Here is a 27931-nt window from a genome sequence, read left to right on the forward strand (position 1 = left end):
TGGTAGCTCACTTTCTTTTTCAAAATCTATTTTTAAAGGTGGGATATGTGGAAGCACACTTTGTGACAGAATCCTCCAGTTTGGCAGCAGGGGGGTTTCATATGGCCTTGGGCTGCCCTTAGTGTCCTAGTGGGAGGAGGGGAGCAGAAGGAAGAACCCCTGCTGTGCCCTATTGTCTGTTCTAACAAGTGTAAGATTAAAACTCCCAAAAGTTTTAATGTGTTGTGTGCACCCAATTAATGTTGGTTGTTCATTCCTCAGTCCTTCTCAGTGATGTAGGATTTCTTTTAGACACAGGCTAATATAATATAAAGAGTTCACAATATCACTTTCATCCGAGAAGGGAACTGCTTACCAATAAATAATTTGACAGAACCTCCCCACAAACTTGAGGTAGACTGTAATTTTTTTCAAAGTGTCAAATGACTTAATCAGTTTATTGATTTACTCTTTTAAACTCTAACTACAATACTGTGTGTCTTCAGGAGTGCCATAATGGTAAGAGTATCTGTGGAACCTTTGAAGCATAACAGACAAACTACTGTAAACCAACTTTATTCAGTTATTTGAAGTTTCCATGCTGTTGAAATAAGAGGCTGACCTGTGACAGGAAATGAAGGCCCAGTTTCAAGTTTTTTTACACTTTCTCATACATACCAAAACAAAGATAATGATCTAGATACGGTCAGCTGTTTTGTCATGTAAATGATCAACCCTATTAAGATAAATGCAGTGAATTCTAGGTTTAATGCCCTCTCTCATGTCCAGCTTTATAATGAATCGACTAATTCCAGTATTTGGACTCACAGAAAACAGTTCAGTCTTTGTCAAAGTGCTTGGTAAAGTGCATCCCAGGTCTGAAACGAGATAGTCAATCCAACTTCTCATAAATGCCCCATGGCTCACAACGAGTATGCTTGCATCCAGCATTTCAGCAGTTCCATCAGAATCAGCGTGGTCTTCCAGTCCATCCCTGTAGTTTGTTAATGAGGTAAAACAGCTTTCTTCTGCCACTGGACAAGTTTGCTTTTCCAGACATGCTTCATGAGCAACAAGATAACAAAGATATTCAAAAAAATCCTTGCCACGTGCCTTTATCTAAAGAACAAAGTAGTTGCAAAGTTATTGGCAGGAGAAAAAACTAACTCCTGGACTTTCCACATTCCTTCTCAAATTCCCTTCTGCATCCTCAAATTCCATAAAACACTCAACCCCATCATGACTCTTACGATTAAGCTTCTTCCCCAGCTAACCCTTACTGTATCCAACCACATTTATCCACATTCATTCCTTGTAATCTTTGTCTCTTCCCATTTCCATCCCACCACTGTTATCTCTTTACTTACTGAAATTCTAAGGTCCATGAGAAATGATAACATATATGGCAATGACAGTAACAATAATCAAATAATCAATAATACCTTTATCAGATGTTATATATCACATATAAACTGAAATAACTGTCACATATGCATGTATATTACTAGATGTCTTGTTTGATAACTTACAGATGAATGCAAGAACTGGTTTTACTAGAATTATTGCATTGGAGGAAAAAAAGACAGGTTGCTTACCTGTAACTGTCATTCTTCCAGTGGTCATCTGTGCATTCACACATATGGGTGCTGCGCCTGCGCAGCACCTGTATTCAGGAAAATTCTCTCAGCTTATTAATGTTTTTGGTGGGAACGCCACACCCCTCCCCCTCATATAAATAGGCAGAGTCCCCGCCATATTGCCGGTCCAGCTGGAGACCAACCATTCACTCCCCAACTGGTATGGACACATTAGGAAAAAATAAGGTAGCCTGTTTAAATCCATCCACTGACACTGACATGGGGCCAGCAGGTTGGTTGTGCACAAATGACCACTCGGAGAATAACAGTTGCAGCTAAGCAACCTGCCTTTTTGCATCATGGTCTCTGTGCATCACACAAATGGGTGATTACCTCCCCCCTCCCCAAGGAAGTGGAATGGTGTCATTGTTGCAGGATAACTGAGAGGACAGCACAACCAAAGGAGCAGTCTTTCCTAACTTTAACGTCAAAGTGGTACTGATGGATGAAGGTACGTGGAGTGGACCATTTAGCAGCTTTGCACAAGTCCTGCAGAGGTATGCCAGCACAGAGAGCTGACAAAGCAGCAACAGCTCTGGTCGAGTGACCCTTTGGGGTGATCAGCAGTTCTAAGTTGGCAAGCTGGTAAGAAAGTTTTATGGTTTCGACCATCCACTTGGACAAGCATTGTGGCCCTATAGGCATTGCTTTGTCATGTTCCAAGTATCTGATGAATAGTCTTTTAGAATGACTCAATCTGAGATCAATAGAAAGTAAATGCCCTGTGGACATCCAGTGTGTGGAGTGATCTCTCAATCAGTGTCAACAGTGCTGGAAAGTATACTGGTAGAACAATGTCTTGATTTGGGTGGAATGTTGTAGCCACCTTTGGAAGAAAAGTTGGGTCCATTCAAAGAACTATCTTTTCTTTATAGAAATTTAGGTATGGAGGATCCACTCATAGGGAACATAACTCACTCACTCTTCTTGCTGAAGTTATAGCCACCAAGAATTAAGTTTTCCAAGACAGTAATCTCAAGTCCATGGAAACCAGAGCTTCAAGTGGCAGTTTAGTTAGCACCTGGAGGACTATAGAAAGACTCCATGTTGGAAAGATTGATTGGATCAGAGGGTGTAAATTTTGGAGTCCTCATAAGAAGTGGCATGTTAACTGCTGTGAAAATATGCTCCTTCTATGTGAGGTGAGAATATGCTCCTTCTATATGGCCTCTGTGGTGTGATATTGTTGCAAGGTATACTTTGATAGATGACGGTTCAAGTCCTACTTGATGTAGGGAAAGAAGGAACTGGAGAATATTTTCAGTGGTCACTGATGGAGCTGTAAAGTTGTTAGTGGTTGCGAAATATGTGAAATGTCTCCATTTGGAAGTGTACAACCGTCAAGTATTCAGCTGGAGGGCTGACTGTAGAACATATTGTATGTCTGGATGGAGGCTGTTCAGTACCGGGTTTAGCGTATCAACCAGGCAGTTAGTTTCCGCATCAAGAGATCTGGGTTTAGGATCCTGCCATACTGTTGAGAGAGGAGGTCTGAGATCTTCGGAAGGTGCAGGTATCTCCCTTCCAATAGTTGTAGAAGGGTTGGAAACCACGCTTGACAAGGCCAGCATGGAGTGATCAGTATGCAGGTTGATTTGTCGTGTCTGATCTTTGTCAAAGTCTTTGTTATTAATAGGATTGGAGGGAATGCATAGAAGAAAGCGTTCCATGGGATCGTAAGAGTATCTCCCAGAGAGTCCTCTCCTATGCCTGCTATGGAGCAGTACAAGTTGCAAATCTTGTTTTGTTGAGTAGTGAAAAGATCTATTGTGGGAGTTCCCTGTTGGGTGAACAGTTGTTGGCAGATTATCCGGTTGAGCTCCCATTTGTGAGTTCTAGATGTGTAACAGCTCAAGGAATCTGCTTCCGTGTTCTTGGTATCAGCCAGATGAACTGCCTGAATGCATATCCCTTGATTGATGCACCAGTCTCATAGACGAAGTGCAAGATGGGCTAAAGGAACTGATTTCATTACTCCTTGCTTGTTCAGATAAAAGACAGTTGACATAATGTCTGTTGCTATTTGCATGGTCTTGCCCATCAGGATGGTTTTGAAAGAACAAAGTGCTTTGAAAAGTAACAGTTCCAGGTTATTGATGTGTCTCATTCTTTCATGCCCATGCCAAGTTGCTTGGCTTTGGTGGGAAGCATAATGAGCTTTTATTAAGCATAAAATGCATCCGTTTTGAGATGCATCAGTATAGAGCATGACAGTCGGGTCCAGTGGTCGGAATGGCATCCCCTGAGTTAAGCTGGAATCAACAAGCTACCAGTATAGAATCTGTAGAAGCAAGCATGGAGGCAATAATAGTAGGATGTTTTGTAGTGTGGTCATCCTAAATTTCTTGGTCTTGATGAAATGGTTCACTCCATGCAGGACAAGATGGGATGCAGACCTCCATCCTTCCGTACAGTGAAGTATCCTGAAACCGTGCTGTGTCTCTGAGCAGTCTATCTTCTGATTGCTCCTTTGTGCATCAGAATTTCGATTACTTGTAGAACCAAAGAGAGTGATGTTCAACGAACCATTCCGAGATAAGGCTGAGTTTCAAACTCGATCTTATATCCATGTTCTATCATGGACAGAACCCACCAATCAGATGTGATGGTTTCCCATATGGAGAGATGATGTTTTAGTTGATCCCCAAATGGGAAAGGTGAAGTTGTTTGAGGACTGATTTGCACTGCCTGTCAACGTTGGTGCTTGTCAGTATTGAGTCTTTTATTGCTAGGCTGGTACTGAGGTGTGTTGGTACAGCAGGATCAAATTGGTCTCTGGCCAAACAACTGATGCCCATTGAGGTAGCTCTGTTGTGTTAGATTGCTTGCACGTAGCCAAGCATGATGCCCAAGAGCCACTGCACCAACAATTGGCCTGGAAGCCCAGTCGACATGTCTCACCGTTGCCAGTTGTTGCTTGGACAATTGAATGGCTTCTACAATGAAGACCCTTGCCAAATTCCTTTGTTGGTCTAGTACAGGGGTCGGCAACGCATAGCTCCGGAGCTGCATGTGGCTCTTGAATCCCTCTGCTGCAGCTCCGTCGCTCAAAATACGCGTCACAGCCACTGATCTGCGACCCATGCTGGCACAGCCGCCGATCTGCAACACATGCCGGCACAGCCGCCAGTCTGCGATACGTGCTGATTTACTGAGCTTTTCACAATTTACTGAACTTTTTCCCCTGGTAGGCCAACCATGGATAAATTGAAGAAAAGAAAAGAAAAGAAAAGAAAAGAAAAGAAAAGAAAACCGAATGCTTAATGGTACATAGGTAGATTCATTTCCTTTTACTGCTGATGAACTTAAGGGGTTTGCTGTTTAATGCATGCAGCCCTTTAGCACTGACTTTGACTCTGCAGGAAGCTGTACTCCTATTCAAAATATAAGAAAGGAGTCCTACTAGTTTATAATGTAAGATTAAAAATAACAGTTTTTAGTGACTGAACAAGAGCTGCAGCTAAATCATAATGAAGCTATAGATCTACTTCCTTGTTTTAAGAAGATCCTTATAAAAATTCCAGCAACATTATTACATTGGGAGAGGGATGTTTGTTCAATATTTCACCAGACTATTATTTATATTTGTTGTATTGCAGAAACTCTACTTACTGTATGAAAGTATCAATTAGTCCTTTTTAAATTAAGGTTGCACCCTCCAGTACACATGATAACAGGATGAGGGCACACAGACGGCATTTTTGGTTTGCTGCAGGTGGATAATTTAAGTTCGGCTTTTTATTTCATAAATATGAGGACTCAAATAGATGAGTATTTTATTTGAAAGTAACCTTCAACCCAGAGTCTTTTTTTTTCGGAGTTCAAAATGTTTTTGTTGCATGCAGAAATAAAAATGTGTTTTCTCTGTAGCAGTTCATTGATTTCATAAATGCAACACACTATAGTTTTTTATACATAGCATAAAGGTAAAAAATGATATATGCAGTGTTATCTTCATTTTTTGATGTCAAAAGGGTTTTGCGGCTCCCGGTGTTTTCTTTTCTGTGGGAAATGGGCCCAAATGGATCTTTGAATGTTAAAGGTTGCCAACCCCTGGTCCAGTAGAAATGCAGTGAGGGATTCCACCTTCTCCCAGAGGAAGTATTGGTAGCGAGCCATGGTAGCCTCATAACTTGAAATTAATAGTCCAAGTCCCATTGCTGAGTATATTCAGCGAGACATCATGTCAGTTTTGTGCCCTCCTTGATCAGCTGATGCAGTATGCTCCTGCTGACGGCTCTGAGTAGATTCAATGACCACTGAATTTAGGCATGGATTTCTTAAGAGAAAGGGAAAACCCCGTTATTTGACCTTATACATGGATCCGAGGTGCCAAGATGCTGGATGAGGATGTCTGGTAATTCCCACGGTTCTGTCATTGCTTGCCCTAGTGTGGGAATAAATGGAAAGGCCACTGGGACTGCGTCTTCCATCCTAATAACATCATAAGTGTTATGTTGTTCTGGGTCAGTGTGCTATTGGATGTCAATTCTCAGTGACGATGCCATGCGGGTCACTTGCTCAAAAAAACAGCCCATGCCTTCTCTAGGCGATCCTGGACCTTGCATTGACACTATGAGGTCAGGTGAAGTGGATGCTCGTTCAGCAGCCTCAGAATCCATATCTGACATGTAAATATGAAATGCTCAAGGAAGAAGAACGTGTCAGTGATCTTTCTTCCACAAGACAGGCAACAGAAACAATCTCATCCTGGGATGTCAATGGCAAATCCACAGGCTATTGTGGCCTTTGATGTGGAGCAGGCAATGGATATAGAGGTCCATAGGGTGGGAAGTAATCCCATGCAAATCTGGGCCCATATCTTTGAAATGGAGGGGCATCCAATACAGCCTCCCTCCACACCAAGGAATCTCTGTTTGGAATGCACTGATAGATCTGTGCATCAAACCTAGAGACAGTTCAGTGGAAGGTGGTCCATACAGTGTAGGTATGGGGGACATTGGACTTGCTCCTGAGGGTACTGAATCATCTGTACCAACGATTCAGAAGAAAGAAGTAAATGATAGTGGGGGGAGGGAGACTAAAATATTTTTTGTTAGGGGAATAGAAGTGGTTGGGAGGGGGGAATGGGCAATTAAAGGGAATAAGGAGGCATTTGTGAGGGAAATTGAAAGTAGTCTGAGAGAACTCAAGGTACAGTGAATGGCGGTTGAAAGCAGACTGGCGATAAGAGTAGGAACTCCACCTATGCAAGGGGGAGGGGGTGTAACGTTCCCACCAAAAACATTAATAAGCTGAGAGAACCTTCCCAAATGTAGGTACTGTGTAGGCACAGCACCCATGTGTGTGATGCACAGAGATCACGATGAAGAGCATGCCTTGATCAGTTTATTCTTTTAAGTAGATGAAGAATATCCTTGAGTAGGTTACTTCTGGCACACAACTAGGTGGGAAAGGCTATATTATTTAACCAGGTTTAGCTACATTAAAAGGAGACTTCTTCTGCAAGGCCTTTGACAAAGTGCCACATGATATACCGGTTGAGAAACTGAGGAGTTTTGGGATAGACCAATGCACTGTCTGATGGATTGGGCCATGACTGACAGACCGAAAGCAGAGGGTGTCTATTAGTGGGGAATCATCAAGATGGCAGGGTCCACCAGGCCTCTGATCCTGTTCAAGCTTTTCATCAATGACCTGGAAGAGGGGGTGACCAGTCTGCTGATCAAATTCGCAGATGATACTAAAGTGGGGGCAATGGCCAAAACTGAGAAGCAGATAGTCCAGATCCAGAAGGATCTGGACAGACCATGGAAGTGGGCGGGGAATAACAGGATGGCACTTAATGAGGATAAGTGCAAGGTCTTGCACTTGGGGCATAGGAATAGGTGTCATGAGTACAGGTTAGGGGACAAGTGGCTGGAGAACAGCACTCATCAAAGGGTTCTTGGGGAACTGGTCGACTGCAGGCTAATCAAGAGTCAGTAGAGTGACACGGAGGTCAAAAGGGCGAATGCCACCCTTGGTTGAATAGCCAGAAGTGTGGCTTCTAGATTGAGAGAAGTATTACTCTCTATACAACTCTGGTGTGCCCATAATTGGAGTATTGTGTTCAGTTCTGAACTCCACATTACAGGAAGGATATAGCCAGGTTGGAATTGGTGCAGTGTAGGGCCACAAGGCTGGATTGCAGGGAAAGCTGTATGAGGTGAGACTGAGGGAACTGGGCCTTTTCAGCCTGGAGGAGACTCCAAGGGGATCTGTTGGCACCCACCATGAGAGGGTGCCACACAGAGGTGGGTAGAAATGTGTTTTCCCCTGCAAAGAAGGGCAGGATGCATCCCAATGAAGCAAAGCTCAGGGAACCAAGGTTCAATTTGGATGTCAGGAAGCACTTCCTGACAGTTAGGATCCTTAGGGTACGGAATGGGCTTCTATGGGAGGTGGCTGAAGTCCCATTGTTGAAGTTTTCAAGGACAGGCTGGACATACACATGGTAGGCATGTCATGAGTGCAGCTGGCTGGAGCCAGGGATCAGACAAATGGTCCAGGACGGCCCTTCTGACTCACTCCTTCTATGTTTCTATGAGACTGCTTTCAGTTCTGAGATACAGCATACAAATTAGAACCTGCCAAACACTGGAAAAAGCATTGAAATTGTAAGCCAGATTGAAAATCTGTATTAATGTAAAAGCAGCAGAAAAAATAAAGTTATTCCCATAATTCAAATTATCCTGAAACCCTTCTGATTATATGGCTAACAAGATGCACACTATCCAAGAAAGCAGTTTGAGAGTACAAATCTGAGTTCAAAGTTGGCTTGGTCCAGGCTTGCAGAACTTCTGGGCATCTCAAATGGAGACTGATATAGCCAGTGAATAATAAAATAATGATGTTCCTCATAGAAATATAAAAGAACATTCTGCTTTGCTTCTAACTCTTGCTTTCCAATCCCTTTGGAAATGCCTTGTTTTGGTGTGTTATCAATTTCCTCTTACACCTGCATAAAAGTATTCAATGTCATCATCTTTAGGTTCTGCTGCTGAAGTGTAGTCTTAAATAATTGTTATGTTGATACGTTTTCCACAAATTCTGATTGGTATAAGTACATTATAGTCCCTTACTGGCTGTGCCACATCTTGCCCCACTATCAGAGCCACTCCATTTCTTCTAAGTTTGTCATTTCTGAAGTAAAACACTTTGAGTTTCTCTAATAATGTCCCATTCCAATCCACTTTAGTTTGCTCCCACTAGGTACTGAAATGTTTAACTATTCAATTTCTTCATGTTTTTCCATTTGCCATGATTCATACGTCTCACATTCCATAGGCCCATTTTGTTATAAGTCACAATTATAATTTTTATGGCCACAGTGAATTCTAGAATAAACTAATTTATATAGCAAAAGTGATCCATGCTGACCAAATAATTTTCAGCCCAAAATATTTATTGATAGATTGTACAAACAGGGCTCTTTCTTTGCTGAAATACTGTAAAACAAGCATATCAGCCCCTTTATTTTTCTTGAGGCAGCAAAAGCTTATGACAGAGTAGAAAGAAGATATTTTGTTACATGGGGATGAGAGATTAATGACGTCCATGAATAGCCAAATTTGGGTAGTTTTGGTTAACTGGAGAAATAGAGAAATTTCAGGTTATAAAATTAATAAGAATAAAATGAAGTATCCAGGACTAAATGCAACTGAAACCCACTAAGAACAACCAATGGCTTGGTGATTCCAAATTAACTGGTAATGAGAGGGAGTTTGTAGGAAGTGTGTGTGTGTGTGTGTGTGTGTGTGTGTGCGCGCGCGCGAGAGAGAGAGAGAGAGAGAGAGAGAGAGAGAGAGAGAGAGAGAGAGGAAAAGACAGGTTGCTTTGGATTCAATTGGGCAGAAGTTCCTCCCCTTTCTGTACCAGGAGAGTATGGGAAAGGTTCCCACCCATTGGGACCACTATAGGCCTCAGGACTGAGGAAGGAGTGAACACTGATCTGGTCTGACCTCCTGCACCCCTAGTAAGCAAGGGACTGATTGTCAAAAGAACGACACCAAGTAAGGCTATAGGGTGGGTTTTATGAATGCACAGATAACCACTCACAGAACAAAAGTTACAGGTAAGCAGCCTACCTTTCTTCTTTGTGATCTCTAGCCTGTAGTGCTTGGCAAATGTCAAGGGTTAGGGTTTTGTAGACTCCTTGCAGGGAGATACCCACAAAGAGGGCCATGGACATGGCTAGTACTCAAGTGGAGTGAGCTCTTGGGGGAGCCATGACTTGAAGGCCAGCTATTTCATATGCCAGAGAAAGATACGTTGCTTACCTGTAACTGTCGTTCTTCAAATAGTCATCAGTGCATTCACACAAAGAAGAAATGGTACTTGTAACCCAGTTTGCCAGCTGTTGGGAATGGGAGTGGCAGTTGTTGCGCACTCACAAGTCATGCCAATTTGGATTCTGAGGAAGAGGACAAATTGGAAGAGGCAAAAGAAGCTTAGGAATGTGGGGTTCAAGACTTTGAGGTGATAAAAGCACCACTTATCTCAAAGCCACTCTCTGAGACAGGCCCTGAGAACAGCCAAGATGCACAAGTGTTGGGTTGGGTGGGGGCATGGGAGAGGAGTTTGTAGAGTCAGATGAATCTGGTATGACTCTTGACTCCATGACACAGCATCATGGGGTCGCAGGAGGGACAGGAATACCAATTAGAAGATGAGCGTATAGAAAGGAGGCAGGCTTGCTTCCAAATGGACCCTTCAGAAGGGATCAGGCTAAGGCATACTCAAAAGGAAGGTTTCCAGAAGTTGTTTAGATAGGGTTCAACAAGCCACTGTGCATACATACAGATACATTCTGTTAGGGTTGCATTTGTTGGGTGATGCTGGGAGTAAGAAAGATGGGTGCTTTGAGCACAGTTTCAAGGACTCTTGGCTGCTCTCCAGAAGAAGAGAGACAGATCAGAAGAAAGAGGAGAGGCAGAGGAGGGGGACTGGGAACGTGGGCCATCCTGAGATTCTGAGATGAAAGTAGTAGAGATGTATCTCAAGGTCATACTCCCCAGATGGGCAGGAAGTCTTTGCAAATAACTAAGATGTACAGCTGGTGGGAGGGGACTTGGAGCAGGGGAGTGTCTCAGACACAGACCAAGCAGCCCCAGCTCTTGATACCCTGACATAGGGTCAGTAGAGCACGATGGACCAGTTAGAAGAGCAGCATGCAGAAAGGAGGCATGCTAGTTCACAGAAGGCCCCTCCCAAAAAGATGGGGCCCAGGCATGTTTATAAGGAGAACTGGAGTTGAATAGTAGATTGGGTTCAACAAACTGCTCTGTGCATGCCTAAAGATTAATTCTGAGTGCTTTGTGCTTTTTGATCAATAAAGAACACTTTGCAAGGAAAATAGTCTGCGGCTTCTGAATGCTCAAATGACGAAACACAGTGAGTAAATAGCTTTTATTATTTATTAGATTTATCTCCTGCTTTTTTCTTATGAACTCAAAATGGCTTACATCATTCTCCTCCTGCTGCCCTCAATCGTATCCCCACAACCACAACCCTGTGAGGTAGGTTGGGCTCAGGGTCTGTGATTGGCCCAAAGTCACCCAGTTGGCTCCATGGCAAAGCAGGGACTAAAACCCAGGTTATCTAAATCTGACACTTTTGCAAAGAAGCAGTCTGTTGCCTTGAATGCGTGAAAGGAGGAAACTTTGGCTCACAAATACGGAATTGTCAGCGGTGAAGGGACAGCTGGGTTGGGCGGAGTAGTAAGCAGAAGGAAGATATAAAGGGGAAGCAGGGGAAGCAGAGGGAGAGGGAGAGGAGAAGAGGAACTGAGGAAGAGATGTGCATGTAGATTGTGATGGGCTGACTTTGCCACCGCTTGCAGGCAATGGACCTCCACAGGCAATGGACACTGGAGCAAGTGCACAAAAAGGTATAACAGGAGGAGGAAGCTTGATGCAGAAATACTCTTTCCAAAGGCTAAAGCTGATTATGAGCTGAGACTTGTGAAGAATGTTAAGGGCAACAAAAAGGGCTTCTGTTCTTATGTAAATAGTAAGAGGAAGGGGAGACAGGCAGTAGGGCTGCTTAAAAGAGAGGGAGAGCACCTGGTACCTGATGTAAGGGAACAGGCACAGATGTTAAATGATTATTTTGCTACTGTAATCTCCCCAAAGCAAGCTGGGGGAGATGTGCCTGGGTGGCCAGATAAGAGTGGGGTTATGGGAGCACAGATAAGAGTCACTCCCCTAGAAGTCGAGTTGCTGCCTAGGGCCCTGGACATTAGGAAGGAACTGAGTCATGACAGGTTACACCCAAAGGTACTTCAGGAATTGGCAGGGTACTCTCATATCCATTGGCCTCAATTTTTGAGGCCTCATGGAAAATGGGAGAAGCTCAGTAGGATTGTCAGTGATCCCAGTATTGATAAAGGGTAGCTGGGAAATTACAGGCCAGTGAGTCTTATGTCTATTCTGGGAAAGAAAATGGAAAAGCTCATAATAGGGAAAGTTCTAGAAACCCTGGATAAGGAAAGGAGGTTGGCAGTCACATAACATGGCTTCCACAAAAACAGGTCCTGCCACACAAACCTTGTGGAGTTCTACAACAAGGTCTCGGGGTGGCTGCGGGGGGTGGGGGTGTAATCACTGTGATTTACCTGGATTTCTGCAGAACCTTTGACAATGTCCCACATGATTTCCTGGTTGAGAAACTGATGAGCTTCAGGATAGATCAATGCACTGTCCAATTGATTAGGACATGGTTGACAGACCACAAGCAGAGGGTAACTATCAGTGGAGAGTCATCAGAATGAGCAGAGTCCCTCAGGGCTCAGTTGTGGAAAGTCCTGCAGAGCCAGTTGTGTCAGCAGATGGCCATGGCATTGATCATGGTCTTGTGTCCCCGTCAAGATGGTGCCTGGCCACAGTGAACTGCTGGTAGGCAAGCCTGGAGGCCTTTGTCTGGAACATTTGGGCCAGGTGTCCTGCCCAGTCTCTGTGTTACCTTGTCAAGAATTCTCACTTTCAGTCCAGGAGTCAAGGTCGTATGGTTAGTGCATGTGCAAAGCTCCAGGTCAGGTGGGGGTGTCCAAAAGAATGTCCAATGAATAGGCCAGTAATCAAGATACCAGCTAACGTCAACAAAGTCCAGGAACACAGATAATGCCTCTTGTTTACAACACAGAACAGCTCTGCCTGAACTGATTTATAGCCAGCTGTAACTCAGCACAGCCAGCTAATTAAGTCAGTGTACTATTTCATGGGCAACTCACCTTTCAGAGTGTTTGGATTTCTATTGAAGCCCAAGCCATTCACTCCTCCTCCTTTCAACAGGGTGGATTCCCTCTGGCTCCTGCTCTTGGGAAAACACAGGGGGTGTTCCTAAGGATCCTGGCTCCTTTTCTGCTAATGGAGGGCAGTCATCTGCAGTCATACACCCCCGTGTCTGACTGTGACAGAGGCCCACTGCCCTGGCTTTCTTTGTCTGAGGAATCCTCCTCTAGGTAGGACATGCCACCAGGTCCCTGTAGACTGCAGGCAGGTATTCAACCTTTTCCAACACTCAGTATGTAGTTTCCAGCCTTTTTGATGAGGTTTGTGCAGCAGAGGGAGTCTTCCATGACTTTCAGACAGTTTGTAACAGGACGGGGAAGAACGGTATGGTCACCATTGCTGAGTCCTCCATACGCAGGGCATCAAATACAAGATTGGTGACTTGGTCTTGGACTGTTCTGTCTCAAGCCTGAGGGAGGTGGCCAGCCAAAGGACTCACTCTGTTTCTATGACCCATCACTTCTGAAGCACATGCCAGGTCCTATGACACCACAACCACATCCAGTGATGAGATGGAAAGGCTGCAGTGAGGAGCCTGTGACACAATCAATTCCGTATCTGAGACATGATGAGGGAAATTATATCCTTGATCTACAACACCTTGATGCCAAAGATGTCAGCACTTGGTGTCGACTCAGTATCAAGGCCACCTTGTGGTGGTGCAGTGTAAATGTTTCATCTCAGCATCAGTGCCACAGTGTCATCATCTCAGTATCAGCATTTTCAGTACCGAGGCCTGGTGTCATATCAGTACCAAGAGTCCTGATCATCCACATGCAATGCCCTAAACCCCTGTAGAAAGTTGCAGAGAACAGTTGGAGGCCCAGTCTACTGCCAAGGATCCTTTTCATAATGGAAGCAGTTCCCAAATGGATTAAATATAAACTTTGCATGAATTCATTTATCTGGAATGAACTAAATCCTGGACAGACAGCTTGTAAATAAAAATAAGTTATGGGTGGTCCTGCCTCAGCACTTGATTGTTCTGATGTGTAACCTGTATCATGATGCTACTATTAGGGCAAAATACATAGAAAGAGAATGATTTCCTAAAAGCAAAAGGACAAGGGTTAGGATTCTCATGTTATGAGAAGTTAATATTTACTAGAGAAAAGGAAGTCCAGATATGAGATGGATCAACTCCATAAAGGAAACCACAGCCTTGAGTTAACAAGAGCAGAGCAAGGCTATGAAGAACAGGATACTGCAAAGGGCTTTCATTCATAGGATCACTATAAGTCAGAGATGACTTTATGGCACATAACAATAACAACAGAAAGAAGTATAAGGTAAAAGAATTATACATTCTAAACACTTAATTATGTCACGAATCAATATTAAATTTTAAAAATTCAATCATGGCAAGACTTAAGATAATACAAAGCAGTGTAGATATTCCCACAGGGAAGTTCATGAAGAAAATTACTAATAACTAGCTAGTATACTATTTCTCCACTGAGTTCAGTTATTTTTTGGAAGATTTTAATCTACAGGGATAAGTTACAATTTAAAAGGATGTGAACATTATCCATTCTCAGGATGATGTATGGAATTGTACACTTATTAAATATATTTTATTCTGTAATACAAAGCAAAGAAAAAATCCATTAGAGAAGGAAAAAAATAATAAACTAAAACATTAGATTTTTGAAGATTTTAAAAGGTCCATAACAGAGATTCAGAGACTGAATCAGAAACTATTTTTTTGGTTGCAGGTGATACAACAGAAATTATATAGTACCATATTTGAGGAGTAACATATTAAAAACAGACCATGTTAGAAAAGCAATTACATTCACGGAAAACCTCTGCAGGGCTTCTAGCATTTATTTATGGTGTGCTGTTAGATAAAATAAAGATAATAGGCAATTATTTTAAAATGAGGTTGCATTAACTTTTAGGCTATAAGCGGTCAAGTGATAAATATTTGCACTCATGGAGCAACAAGATTTCACATCCATCGTAAGTCCATCTGAGAGTGGCTTCTGTAGGTCATTCAAATGTTGAAAGTATAGTCTTCAATCTCTTGCATTATAAGAGGTGAGCTCTTACCATTACAGTGTTATTGTGTCATAACTAGATTAAGGGTTACTCTCCACCAACCAAATGTGGTAAAGGATTATAAATTAATTTATGGGGATATTTGATCCTAAGGAAACTGTTCAAGTATATGGTCATTCTGGGAGCTGGTGTGGAAGATCAGGTAATTATTGGTGATCCTATTCCAGGTAATCCAATTATGATGTTATTAGGGTATTTAAAAGAAGCAGTCAAAATGGAACATTGTGAGTTAGTGTGGAATGTACTGATAACAGTCAAGCTCATAATAGCTAAGCATTGGAAACAATCAGAATCCCTCACAGAATGGAGACAGAAAAAAAAATGCTCAGATCCACTGTGAGTTGGACTCCACAGTTGCTTCTCTTCCATCTAGGGATGTGTCCAGAGCACCATCCTCTAGTCTTATTTTACTAAATGAGTTTCAGGTACTGTGGTACAATTATGTGGAAAAGGTCCTTGACTCTGTTTGTCCTACCACATTCCCATTTGATCCTTATCCAGCATGGATCTTGGGAAAATCTAAGGAGAGGTTTCGCTCTTGGGTTCAGGTGGCTGTTAATGCCTCCTTGAGAGAAGGGGTTATCCCAGCCTCCTTAAAGTAGGCTGTGATAAGACCACTCTTTAAAAAGCTGAACCTGGATCCAGGAAGAGTTGCCAACTACCGACCAGTAGAGGATGTTCCCTTTTTGAGCAAGATATTTAAGTGAGTGGAGGCCAAACAGATCCAGGCAGTCTTGGAGGGAGCAGATTATCTGAACCCATTTAAATCAGGCTTCAGGCCAGGGTTCAGGACAGAGACTGCCTTGGTTGCCTTGTATGACAGGGGGAGTATGACCCTGTTGATTCTTCTAGACCTGTCAGCAGCTTCCGATGCCATTGACCATCGTGTCCTTCTGGACAGATTGGCTGGGAATTGGAGGCACTGCCTTGCATTGGTTCTGATCCTTTCTGGCTGTGTGCAGCAGGTAGTGCCTGGAGATAGTTGCCCTGCCCTGAGGTTCCACAGAGCTCTAGACTTCCATGCTTTTCAACATCTATGTGAAACCAATGGGAGAGATCATCAGGAGGTTTGGGTTGAGGTGCCAGCAATATGCTGATGATACTCAGCTCTACCTGTCATTTACAGTGAACCCAGGTGAAGTGGTCACCATGCTGAACTAGTGTCTGAGTCTGGTAATGGTGTGGATGAGGGCCAATAAACTGAAATTCAATCCAGACAAGACAGAAGTTGCTTGACAAGCTATCTGACATGTTAGGTGGCCACTGTCCTATCTGGGATGGGGTTACACTTCCCCTAAAGGACAGGGACTGCAGCTGGGAGTATTCCCAGACCCAAAACTATTACTGGAGTCCCAGATGGACTCAGCAGCCAGGAGTCCCTTTTTTCAGCTGCGGTGAATTCAACAACTACAGCCTTGACTGGTTAGACAGAGCCTGACCACAATTACTCCTGCACTGGTAAATCTGTCTGGATTACTGTAATGGACTCTACATAGCCACTTCATGGATCACTGCCTTGCAGTGGCGAAGGGGCTTGTGTAGCTCAATGAAGCTATGAGGTATGCCGTGCAGGGCCACCCAAGATGGACAGGGACAGAGAGCGCTGACAAAAGCTTATCCACTGGAGAAGGAAATGGCAACCCACTCCAGTATCTTTGCCATGAATACCCCATGGACAGTACCAAAAGGCAAAAAGATATGATGCCAGAAGATGAGCCCCTCAGGTCGGAAGGTGTCCAATGTGCTACTGGGAAAGAGCAGAGGCCTAGTACTAGTAGCGCCAGAAAGAATGAAGCGACTGGATCAAAGCTGAAAGGACACTCAGTTGTGGATGTATCTGGTGGTGAAAGGAAACTCTGAAGCTGTAAAGATGTATATTCCATAGGAACCTGGAATGTAAGAATCAAGGCAAGCTGGACGTGATCAAACAAGAGATGACAAGACTGAACATCAACATCTTAAGAATCAGTGAACTAAAATGAACAGGAATGAGTGAACTTAATTCAGATGACCATCAGGTACACTACTGTGGGCAAGAATCCCTCAGAAGAAATGAAGTAGACTTTATAGTCAATAAAAGAGTAGGAAAAGCAATACTGGGATACAATCTGTGTGGTGTAGTGGTTAAGAGCATGGGACTGGGACTCAGGCGATCTGGGTTCTAGTCCCCACTCAGCCATGGAGCCAACTGGGTGACTTTGGGCCAGTCACAGACTCTCAGCCCAACCTACCCTCACAGGGTTGTTGTTGTGGGGATAAGATGGAGGAGGAAATGTAAGCTGCCTTGAGCCCTTTGTAGGAAAAAGGCAGGATATAAATTGAAAAATAAATAAAATAAGATAAAAATCTCAGTTCAAATCCAAGGCAAACCCTTCAAAATCATAGTAGTCCAAGTCTATGCCCCAACCACTGATGCTGAAGAGGCTGAAGTTAACCAGTTCTACGAAGACCTACAACACCTTCTAGAAATAACACCAAAAAACGATGTCCTCATCATCATGGGGGATTGAAATGTTAAAGTAGGAATAACTGGCAAGTTTGGCCTTGGAGTACAAAATGAAGCAGGACACAGTAGAATTCTGTAAAGAGAACATGCTGGTCATAGCAAACACTCTTTTCCAACAACCTGAGAGATGACTCTACACATGGACATCACCAGATGGTCAACACAGAAATCAGATTGACTATGTGCTCTGCAGCCAAAGATGGAGAAGCTCTATAACAGTCGGTAAAAACAAGACCAGGAGCTGACTGTGGCTCAGATCATGAGCTTCTTGTTGCAAAATTGCGGCTTAAATTTAAGAAGGTAGGGAAAAGCACTAGGCCACTCAGGTATGGCCTAAATCATATTCTTGAGGAATATACAGTAGAGGAAACAAATAGATTTAAGGAATTAGATCTGATAGAATGCCTGATGAGCTATGGATGGAGGTTTGCAACACTGTACAAGAGGCAGCAAGTAAAACCATCCCAAAGAAAAAGAAATGCAAGAAAGCAAAATGGCTGTCTGAGGAAGCTTTACAAATAGCTGAGGAAAGAAGGGAAGCGAAAGGCAAGGGAGAAAGAGAAAGATACACCCAACTGAATGCAGAATTCCAGAGAATAGCTTGAAGAGATAAGAATGCCTTCTTAAATGAACAGTGCAAAGAAATAGAAGAAAACAATAGACCAGGGAGGACCAGAGATCTCTTCAAGAAAACTGGAGATATGAAGGGAACATTTCATGAAAAGGTGGGCATAATAAAGGACCAAAATGGCAGGGGCCTAACAGAGGCAGAAGAGACTAAGAAGAGGTGGCAAGATTGTACAGAAGAACTATACAAGAAAGAGCTTAACATCCCTGATAACCACGATGGGGTGGTCACTGACCTCGAGGCAGACATCCTGGAATGTGAAGTCAAATGGGCCTTAGGAAGTCTGAGCAACAACAAAGCTAGTGGAGGAGACAGTATTCCAGCTGAGCTAGTCAAAATCCTAAAAGACGATGCAGTAAAAGTGCTATACTCAATATGCCAGCAAATTTGGAAAACTCAACAGTGCCCACAGGATTGGAAAAGGTCAGTTTCCATTCCTATTCCAATGAAGGGCAATGCCAAAGAATGTTCAAACTACCACACCATTGCACTCATTTCACATGCTGGCAAAGTTATGCTCAAAATCCTACAAGCTAGGCACCAGCAGTATGTGGACTGAGAACTACCAGAAGTACAGGCAGGGTTTCGAAGAGGCAGAGGAACTAAGATAAATTTGCCAACATACGCTGGATCATGGAGAAAGCTAGGGAGTTCCAGAAAAACATCTACTTCTGCTTCATGGACTATGCTAAAGCCTTTGATTGTGTGGATCACAACAAATTGTGGCAAGTGCCAGACCATTTTATTTGTCTCTTGAGAAACCTCTATGTGAGTCAAGAAGCAACAGTGAGACCTGGACATGGAACCACCAATTAGTTCAAAATTGAGAAAGGAGTTCAGCAAGGCTGTATACTGTTGCCCTGCCTATTTAACTTATATGCATAGCACATCATAAGAAAGGCGGGGCTAGATGAATCACAAGTTGGAATTAAGATTGCTGGGAGACATATCAACAACTTCAGATATGCAGATAATAAGTGAAGAGGAAATAAAAAGCCTCTTGATGCAGGTGAAAAAGAAGAGCACTAAAGTTGGCTTGAAACTCAACATTAAGAAACTAAAATCATGGCATCCGGTGCTATCACTTCCTGGCAAATAGATGGGGAAGAAATGGGGGTAGTGACAGATTTTATTTTCCTGGTCTCCAAGATCACTGCAGATGGGGACTGCCACCTCTCACATGCTCAATGCCGCCTTACCGGCCCACGCACCCAGGTACCCCCTCCTCACCGGCCTGCGCAGGTTGCCGCCGCCTTTCAACTAGCCCCCTATTGAAAAAGTTTGAGGACCCCTGGCCTGGAGGAATGTTGTCCATGGGGTTGCGATGGGTTGGACGCGACTTTGCAACTAATAACAACAACAACAACTCTACATAGGGCTTCCTTTGAAGGCCTGGGACTTCTACTTGTCCAAAACAGGGCTTCATGTTTGGTGTCAAGTATCAGTTCATGAACCCATATAACACCTATTCTATATAAATTAAACTAGCTACCTGTTGAAACCCAGGCCCAGTTTAAAATGCTTTTTATAGCAAAGAAAGCCCTAAATGGCTTGGGATCTTATTACTTGAAGGGCCGTCTTTTCCCAACCGGGTAACACTTGCTTGGGACCTGGTTACTTGAAGGGTTAGCTTTTCCCATATATACCTACCCACCCATTGAGATCAGGGCATGAGTTCCTTCTGAAAGAGCCATCCCTTAAGGAAGTAAAAGAGATGGAGATTAGAAGATGGGCCTTTTTGGTGGCTGCCCCCCACCTCTGGAATGTGCTTCCCAGAGACGTTTGCCAGGTGCCATCATAACTTTCGTTTCTGTCCAAGGCAAAAATTGCCCATTTCCGTAGGTATTTTGAGGCCTAATGTTAACAACTTGCACATAAAATCTCATTCTGCTACCAGCAATTGGGTTCCCCCCACTAGGAATTGTAATGTCTTACATCATGTTGTTTGCCACAGAGAGCCCTGTCAGGTTATTCAGTGGCCTATAAATTTAAAAATAAATGTAAATTAGAAGTTGCATTATTTGTTACTTTTATTTATTATTTGTACCATATGCTGCATTTTGTATTTGCAGTGCTTAATATATTGTTTACTGCGTATTTAAGCTCATCTGAGGTAGAAGATAGATATAGATGATATATAGATATAGATCACGCACTTGCAGAAAACACCTCAATGGACTGAGCCCAGTCCATGGGAGAAGAAAACACGGTGGACACACAAGTGAGCACTGAGCCTTGGCTCCTCCGTATTATTAATATATTGAGATTACGTGAGTGTGTGTGTGTGTGTGTGTGTGTGAGAGAGAGAGAGAAAAAAAAATGGAATGGAATCCATACAGTGGAAGGAAGCAGCATCCAGCCAGTAGGCTGATATAATGTCACTTCATTTTACTTGTGTTTCTTTGTGTTACAATTGGTGTCCGACGATAGGAAACAGCTAATTTATTTTTTCCCTTTCAGATTGGCAGATTGGAGTAATGTGAGCAAATGCAGAATATATGCACAGCATCCAATGCTTATCCCCCCCAAATGTTTTTATTTTACAAACTACCTTAGAAGGTACCAAACACTTGCCATTTCTTTTACAAGTTTATTTCCTAATTTTAAAAATCATTTCCCTTCTTAATTCTCCTTTTCTGTTCAGTGGGTAGCTGCTGTGGAAGGTTTTGTGTGTTGCTGTATGAGAGGTGAATCTCTCCCTTCCAACTCCCTTCTTAGCAGGCTTGATCTCAAAAGTTTCCTTATTTTATTATCTGTACTGTGAGTTGCTGCTACATATTTTATAAGATTGCTTTCCCCATGCCCTTTGCTTTGTTCATCAGAACACCTTTATTCAAAGTTAAGTCTTGCTGGAAATTTACACTTGTAAACATTTTGGAGAAAAACACTTTTAAGCAGTAATGTACCAAACTGAAGAATGAAAGGACTGCAAGAAGTGTTTTCTTCTAGCACCAACAGAAGGTACAAAATCGTTAAATGTCATGTAATTGCAGTGCTTCCTTAAAGTGCCCATAGGGTCTTTGCAAGTGAAGAGGAAGGATGAGAGGAAAGAATGAACTAGTTTTCTCTTATTACTGTGACCCTTCTGACTTTGCTTACTATTAGCCCCACCAGAAATAATGGGCAGCAGCCTCCATTGACTAGAAGCCTACAACCAACACTTTTCATGGTTGTATTTCAGAATGGAAAATACCATGGTAATGGTATTTTCTTCACTGCTACACTTCTGACCATTCACAGACCAATCTACCAATCTCTTCTTCAGTTTCACTCCTTTCGGATTTTCTCTTCTGGTTTTATTTATTTAAAACATTTGTATTGCCAATTGCGCCATAGCATCTCTACGTGGTTCACAATCCAATTAAAAACCATTATAAAAACTGATTATACAACTAAAACCCCCTAAAATCCATAAACAACATCAATTAAAATACAGATAAAATACAAATAAAGGTTCATGGCATCAGATATTAAAATGTTTTTTAAAAAGTGGGTCTTTGCCTGGCGCCAAAACGAGTATAAAGAGTGCACCAGGCGAATCTCCTTCTGCTGTCTTATTTCTTTCCATTCCTAGGCACCTGCTTTTTCAATCCCTCTTCTCTTAGGTCCTTCGGCCTGCCTTACTGTCCCTTGGAATCAAACCAGCTCAGCCAATGACAACAGGGGATCCAGTGGCAACAGTGATATCATCATTTAGCTAGAGCACTGGTGGTGAACCTATGGCACATGTGCTGCAGCAGGCACGCGGAGCCCTCTCTGTCGGCATGTGAGCCAAGTCACCCCAGCATCACCCAGCAGCCGAGCATTGGATAACAGAGCACATGGGGGCCATGTGCATGCTCGGAAAGAAGTAGTGGCGCCAGGTGATGACATCACGAGCCACAACTCATTAGCCACGACTCATCCAAGCTTTTGCATGGCCGGTCAGTGCGCTGCCAAGGATATATATATATTTGCTTGGACTGGCTGTGAGTTGTTTTTTCTAAACTAAAACCTCAGTATTCAGGTTTTATTGCAGTGTTGGCACTTTGTGATAAGTAAGTGGGTTTTGGGTTGCAGTTTGGGCACTTGGTCTCTAAAAGGTTCACCATCACTGAGCTAGAGGTTTCTTCAACTAACACAATCACAAAATGCAAAACACATTTTTGTTAGGTAATAGCCCAGGCAAAATACAGGCTAGACTTGTTAATGAAACAAAACAAACAAACAAACAAACAAATTTCTAATGTTTTTTCATGGCTGGACAACAAAAGGCAAATTAGAAATGATACTTACTTCATCTAATGTTTCACCTCCAGCAGGTGTAAAATAGGGGCACTGTTCTCCAGAAACTTTAGCCATAAACTTGAGATCACTCAGAGGCTTCCCTTCTGCCACTCCATATTTCTGTAAGAAAATGGTGGCATATTTAATGACTATGATGCGTATCAAATATAAAGTGTGGTGCATGGTATCACAGGATCATTAATTCATCCCCCTATGTAGAAAGATGGCCCTAGCAAACTAATATTATAAATACGATTCATATGGACTTTGCCAAAAGTTGGCTGGCTCAAATATCAGCAACATTAGTTCTTCAAGTGATCTTCTGCCCACTCACACATATGGACTCCATGCCTGTTCAAGCTCCATTCAGGAATGTTCGGGCCCTACCATCCCAATATACATGCCCTGAACATGCTCCTACCTGTTCTTTAATCTCCTATTCAACTGCTAAATACAGGTTTAGAACCAAAGGCAGCAAAATGAAGATGGTGGGTGGACTGTATGTGTGCACTGATGACCTCTAAAAGAACTACAGTTACAGGTAAGCAACCTCTCTTTCTCCTTTGTGGTTGCTGTGCATCACACAGGCAAATAAAAAGGTGACTGATCAAAGGAGGTTTGTGGGAATTCATCCCTGCCTCGCCGCATTCATGCTGTAGCTAGGCACGCTACGCTCAGCCAGTAGTATTGCAACTTACCCAGCCAATAGCATTGTACTTCACCTGTGTAACCATATAAGGCTTGTGACCATATATAGCAATAAGTATGCTTCCTGTTTCCTGCGCCTGCGCATAAGCAATCAGTAAGCATTTTGAATCCTGCGCTTGCGCACAATGATTAGGGAGTTGGCTGATTAACTCGATGGCGATTGGTGTAGGCAAGTACAAATGTAACAATCTGTGAAATAATAAAAAGGGGCTGCCGGTGGTGAGGAAGGAGGACATCTTTAGGAGGACATCTTTAAGAGGACATTTTAGGAAGAATTCCTAAAGAAGAACTTCTTTGTTCTCCGGAGTACTCAACCGAGCATGCTTTGAAACTTTATCTCTCGTCTGCGGTGTTTTATTTCTCTCTCTGAACTCTCTCGCGCCGATTGTCGGAGCAGGCACTCCGACAGAGGTTCAGTACCTTATCACAAAACAGATGAAAGGAAAGTGTATCTGAAGGAACAGTGTGCAGAATAACCATTGCTCAAGTAGAATGGACTTGGATCAGAACTGAAACATGGAAACCTGCTAACTCAACTTAAAAACAAGAAAACTTCTGTAAAACAAGACCAGTAATCCTTTACACAGCCCCTCAAAACAAAAGAACAAACATAGTGACTGGTAAAATTTTTCTGTATTGGACTTGCAAAATGCCGGTGCTTAATAGGTGCGTGAGCAACTAAGAATTCAACCGATGCAGAGAGTGATGGGAAGAAAGCTAATGCAGCAATGCCCCAATTGCTGTGAAATTGGGAAATTTTTGGATTTTCAGAAGAAACACCAAATATGAGATGGAACAACCTTATAAAGGAAGCCACAGTTTGTGTTTAGACTTGCTGAGCAAGGCTGTGAATGACAGGACATTTTCGTGGGCATTCATCCTTAGGGTCACCATAAGCTGGAGATGACTTGATGGCACATAACAAAGGACTAGGATGACAAGGACTGTTGGGCCATGCTCACATGCCTGAAAGCATTCATTACCTTCTGCACCATATCCTTTGCCTTGTCAGTTTTGGTGTTGAATTAACCCTCACTATTTAACAGAAGGTCATCAATATGTGAATGGGCCTTTTGAGAAAACCTAGCAGACCGGGGAATATGGCCAGATGACCAAGAAGATGGCTGTAAAGTGAGCTCCAGTGAAAAGCAAATTTTCAATCCTAGAACTCATTTGCTTTTATTTCCTCATACTAAAATTACAAGCATAACTGCATATTTTAAAGCTAATTTTAAGTGGCATTAAGAGGAGGGAAAGCTGGTAAAAAATCCATTATGGTGACAGATATTGGTGAGTTGAAAATTTCCATGGAAAATGTAAAATCAATCTGCCTCCCTTAGAACAGGCTTAAAAGATACACAGGATTTGATTACCCCTTTGCAGAACAAGATTGGTACACTGACCTCTAAATTAAAAAGAATAGCAGAAACTGCTTTGGCCACTTTTACAAGATGAATGGTTGAAAAAATGACAAAGGGAGAAATGGGAAATTAAAGCAAAGTTAGCAGAAGCCAAGGAAAGAATAAGATGGGCTAGCATCCACTTACACATGATCAAAAAGGGCACCAAATAGGAATGTACCAGAATAACTAGAATGTACTGTTATTTGGTTTAAGTCATTCGTAACACTGGAATTACTGGTAGATGATTCTGCGATAGCACCTAGAACCCCCAGGACTAAACCTAAAGAAACTGCCCTTGCAAGAGATGTAATAATTTGTTTTGCCTCCTTTAAGAAAAATGAGAAGGTATAGCATACCTTTAGAGACCTAGTAAAAATCCAGTAGTGCTGGAGTTTTTTTTAAAAAATCTCTCTTACAAATCTCTGCATAAATGGAAAGAACTGAAACTGAAATCACAGTTAGACTGAAAAAAGCTGATATAGTACAAATGGGCTTCGTACCTGATGCTAACTAAGGAATTGTCTAAACAGAGACAGAAGAAGAACTGGTTGAAGATGGCCCAACATCTTCTATACGTCAATGAGGGATGTCAATGAAAGAATGTAGGACTAAAAAAAAGAAGTAAAATTCCCCAAGCTAAGCCCAGAACTCAAGCACATACAAACTGCAACCTTACAGAATTAAGATTACGGCCTTAGTGATTACCCTGCCCTTAAGTTAAAAAGTGTTTGCTTTGATATCATGTCCCTGTTCAGCTTCGCTTCGCTTCACTTCTCTTCTCGAGACTGAACATACCCAGTTCTCTCAGTCTTTCCTCACAGGGCAGTGTTTACAAACACTGGATCATTTTTGTTGCCTTCCTCTGGATTTTAATTTTTCTTCATCTTTTTAAAATCTTCATCTTTCTATCAAGTCTTGGGCCTGGAGAGGGATTAGCAACAGCAGCAGAGCCGGGCAGCCAAGTGAAGCAGGGGAGGGTGCGGGTGCGCAAGCCATGAGGGTTCTGGGAAGGAGGTAAGCACTGGGCTACAGGGCAGGGGAGGCCTAGCAGGCCCAGCACACATGGGAGAGGCGCGTAGTGGGCAGGGCGAGCTGCCAGCTGGCAGTGAGGACTATTTGAGGCCCTGTGCAGCCATTGGCACAGTGCCAACAGGTAATGCACTAAGGGTGACACAAGAAAGGCATCGTCCCAGTGTCTGCGTCCCTTAGCTGTGGCCCGGGCTGCTCAGGGACTCTCTTCCTCTGGGACTTTGTAAATTTTTAATATTTTCTTTTTTTCAAAATTCTCAGTCTTCTTCTTCTTGGTCTGGAAGAACTAGACATGTAAAGTCAGGAAAGGGTAGTGCAAAATAAACAAGGCAGGGGGAGAAGGCAGATCCTGCAAGGGGTGCCCTATGTCAGGCCAAGAGATGGCCATGGCGGGAATCACGTGTGTTGCTGTCTGCTGTGACAGCTGTGTCATGTTTGCCCTTCTCCCTCAGCAGAGGCAGGGATACACTTGCCCTCAGTGCAAGCTGGTGTCCCTCCTAGAGGAGGAAGTGAGGAGCCTGAGAGCCGAGAGAGCTTCCCAGGCCACCCTGGAGCAGCCTCCCTCTGGACAGGGGGAGGGACCTGACAGTGGGGGTATGTTATCACCCTCTAAGTCAAATTGAGACCCTGGACGATGCCCTGACAGAACAGATTCGAAGGATAACTTGGGGGAGGGAAACAGTAATTATGGGAGTTTTCAGTCTCCCAGATATTAGTTGGGAGTCTCACTTGGTAGTGATGGCCAGGTCACGTCACTTCCTAGACACTGTAGAGGGAGGGTTTTTGATGCAGAGAAACCTGGAGGCAACTGGGGGGGGGGGATATCTTTGGCCAACAGGGAGGAGCTGATAGATGGGGTGCAGATTAGGGGAGCTCTGGATGTGACTGATCACCCCATCCTTTGCTTTGAGATCAGGGGAATGGGAATGAGTAACAGGTCAAATATTAGAAGCTGGGACTTTACAAGGGCCAACTTTGGTCAAATTGAAGACCAAACTGGGAAAAGTCTCCTGGGAGAGGGTACTGGAAGACAAAGGAGTTGAAGAGGGATGTAGCAAGGTTGGAATCATTGCCCTCCACTACCGGGGGGAAAAAGGTCATGACCCACCTCTGCGTGGCACCCCCTCACATACCTGTATCTCGCTAACAGGTCCCCTCTGAGTCTCCTCGTCTCAAGGCTGAAAAGACTCAGCTCCCTCAGTCTCACCTCATATGGCTTTCCCTGCAATCTAGCCACCATCCTTGTGGCCCTTTGCTGCACTGATTTCTAGCTAGCTATATCCTTCCTGTAATGTGGAGCCCAGAACTGAACACAGTAATCCAGTTGTGGACACTAGTGGGTAGCAGTAATACTTCTCTCAAACAAGAAGCCACGCTTCTGGATGTGGAACCAATTGTGGCACTTGCCCTCTTGACTGTTGTGTCACACTGCTGACTCCTGTTTAGCCTGCAGTCAACCAATACCCTGAGATCCCTTTCAAAAGTGCTGCTCTCCAGCCACTTGGCCCTTAACCTGTACTTATTGACACCCATTCCTATGCCCCAAGTGCAAGACTTTGCACTTAGCCTCATTAAGTGCCATCCTGTTACCCCTTGCCCACTTTCATAGTCTGTTCAGATCCTTCCAGATCCGGAGTACCTGCTCCTCATTTGTGGCCACCACCCCCATCTTAGTATTATCCTTGAATTTCATCAGCAGATTGATGATAATGAAAATTACATATAGTCCTCCCTTGGCTGATGTTTCTTTTCAAACACTCCAAGTTGAGATCCCCCAAAAAACATTTGAATAAATGGCAGAAAAAATAATTCCTTTATTTTTGCTACATAACACCAAGAATTAGTGCAATCTTTCTCTATCTAAATGCTCCACAAGAGCAATGAATGAGACATACTGAACAGGCAAGTTTACTATGAAGCCTGTCAACTTCAGCAGATAATTCCCTTGCTCTTAGAAGATGAGAGAAAGAATTATCTCTCATTGGAGAATACAGAGGTAAAGGGAATACCCCTAAGTGACTGTTTCTATGTGCGGGGGAAGCAACCTCAGATACCTGATTCACAACTAATTTACTGTGGCCACTTTTCAGAATAGGTTTATATGGGTAGAGAAACTCACCCCAGGGATATTTCTGTTAAACCTATTGGAAAGTCAGCTATTTTTTGTTATAAGGCAGGAACTTATAATTTGTTCAAATTGAAGCATATATGACCATAACTTCTTTACCAATCCTACTATGAGAGCCACCCAATACATTCATTCATTCATTCATTCATTCATTCATTTAAAACCTTTGTATGCCATCCCTTTTGCATGGCATCTCAGGATGGCTTACAATCATTAAAACAACCACAATAAAACAGCAATAAATAACAATTAACCATAAAATACAAATATATAAGTTAAATAAAAGCAACTG

The 27931-nt window shown here is 43.0% G+C and overlaps 1 protein-coding gene across 3 annotated transcripts in view; it reads right to left on the reverse strand.

Annotated features, from left to right (window-relative positions):
• Nucleotides 1-27931, reverse strand: part of TIGAR (TP53 induced glycolysis regulatory phosphatase) — a 109669-nt gene that overhangs the window by 56984 nt on the left and 24754 nt on the right. For 2 of the 3 annotated variants that reach the window (XM_044418017.1, XM_044418018.1), the window contains 2 exons: nucleotides 22381-22491; nucleotides 540-1098 (listed from right to left, as the gene is read on the reverse strand). In XM_044418017.1, coding sequence (XP_044273952.1) covers nucleotides 676-1098; nucleotides 22381-22491 — 534 coding nt within the window. In that variant the 3' untranslated portion in view covers nucleotides 540-675. Of the gene's footprint in view, nucleotides 1-539; nucleotides 1099-22380; nucleotides 22492-27931 lie in introns of those variants that run through there. The other variant, XM_044418019.1, reaches the window with a different exon arrangement.

This window comes from Varanus komodoensis, unplaced genomic scaffold (genome assembly GCF_004798865.1).
Source record: "Varanus komodoensis strain SLA01 unplaced genomic scaffold, ASM479886v1 scaffold9, whole genome shotgun sequence".
Taxonomy (NCBI): Eukaryota; Metazoa; Chordata; class Lepidosauria; order Squamata; family Varanidae; genus Varanus; species Varanus komodoensis.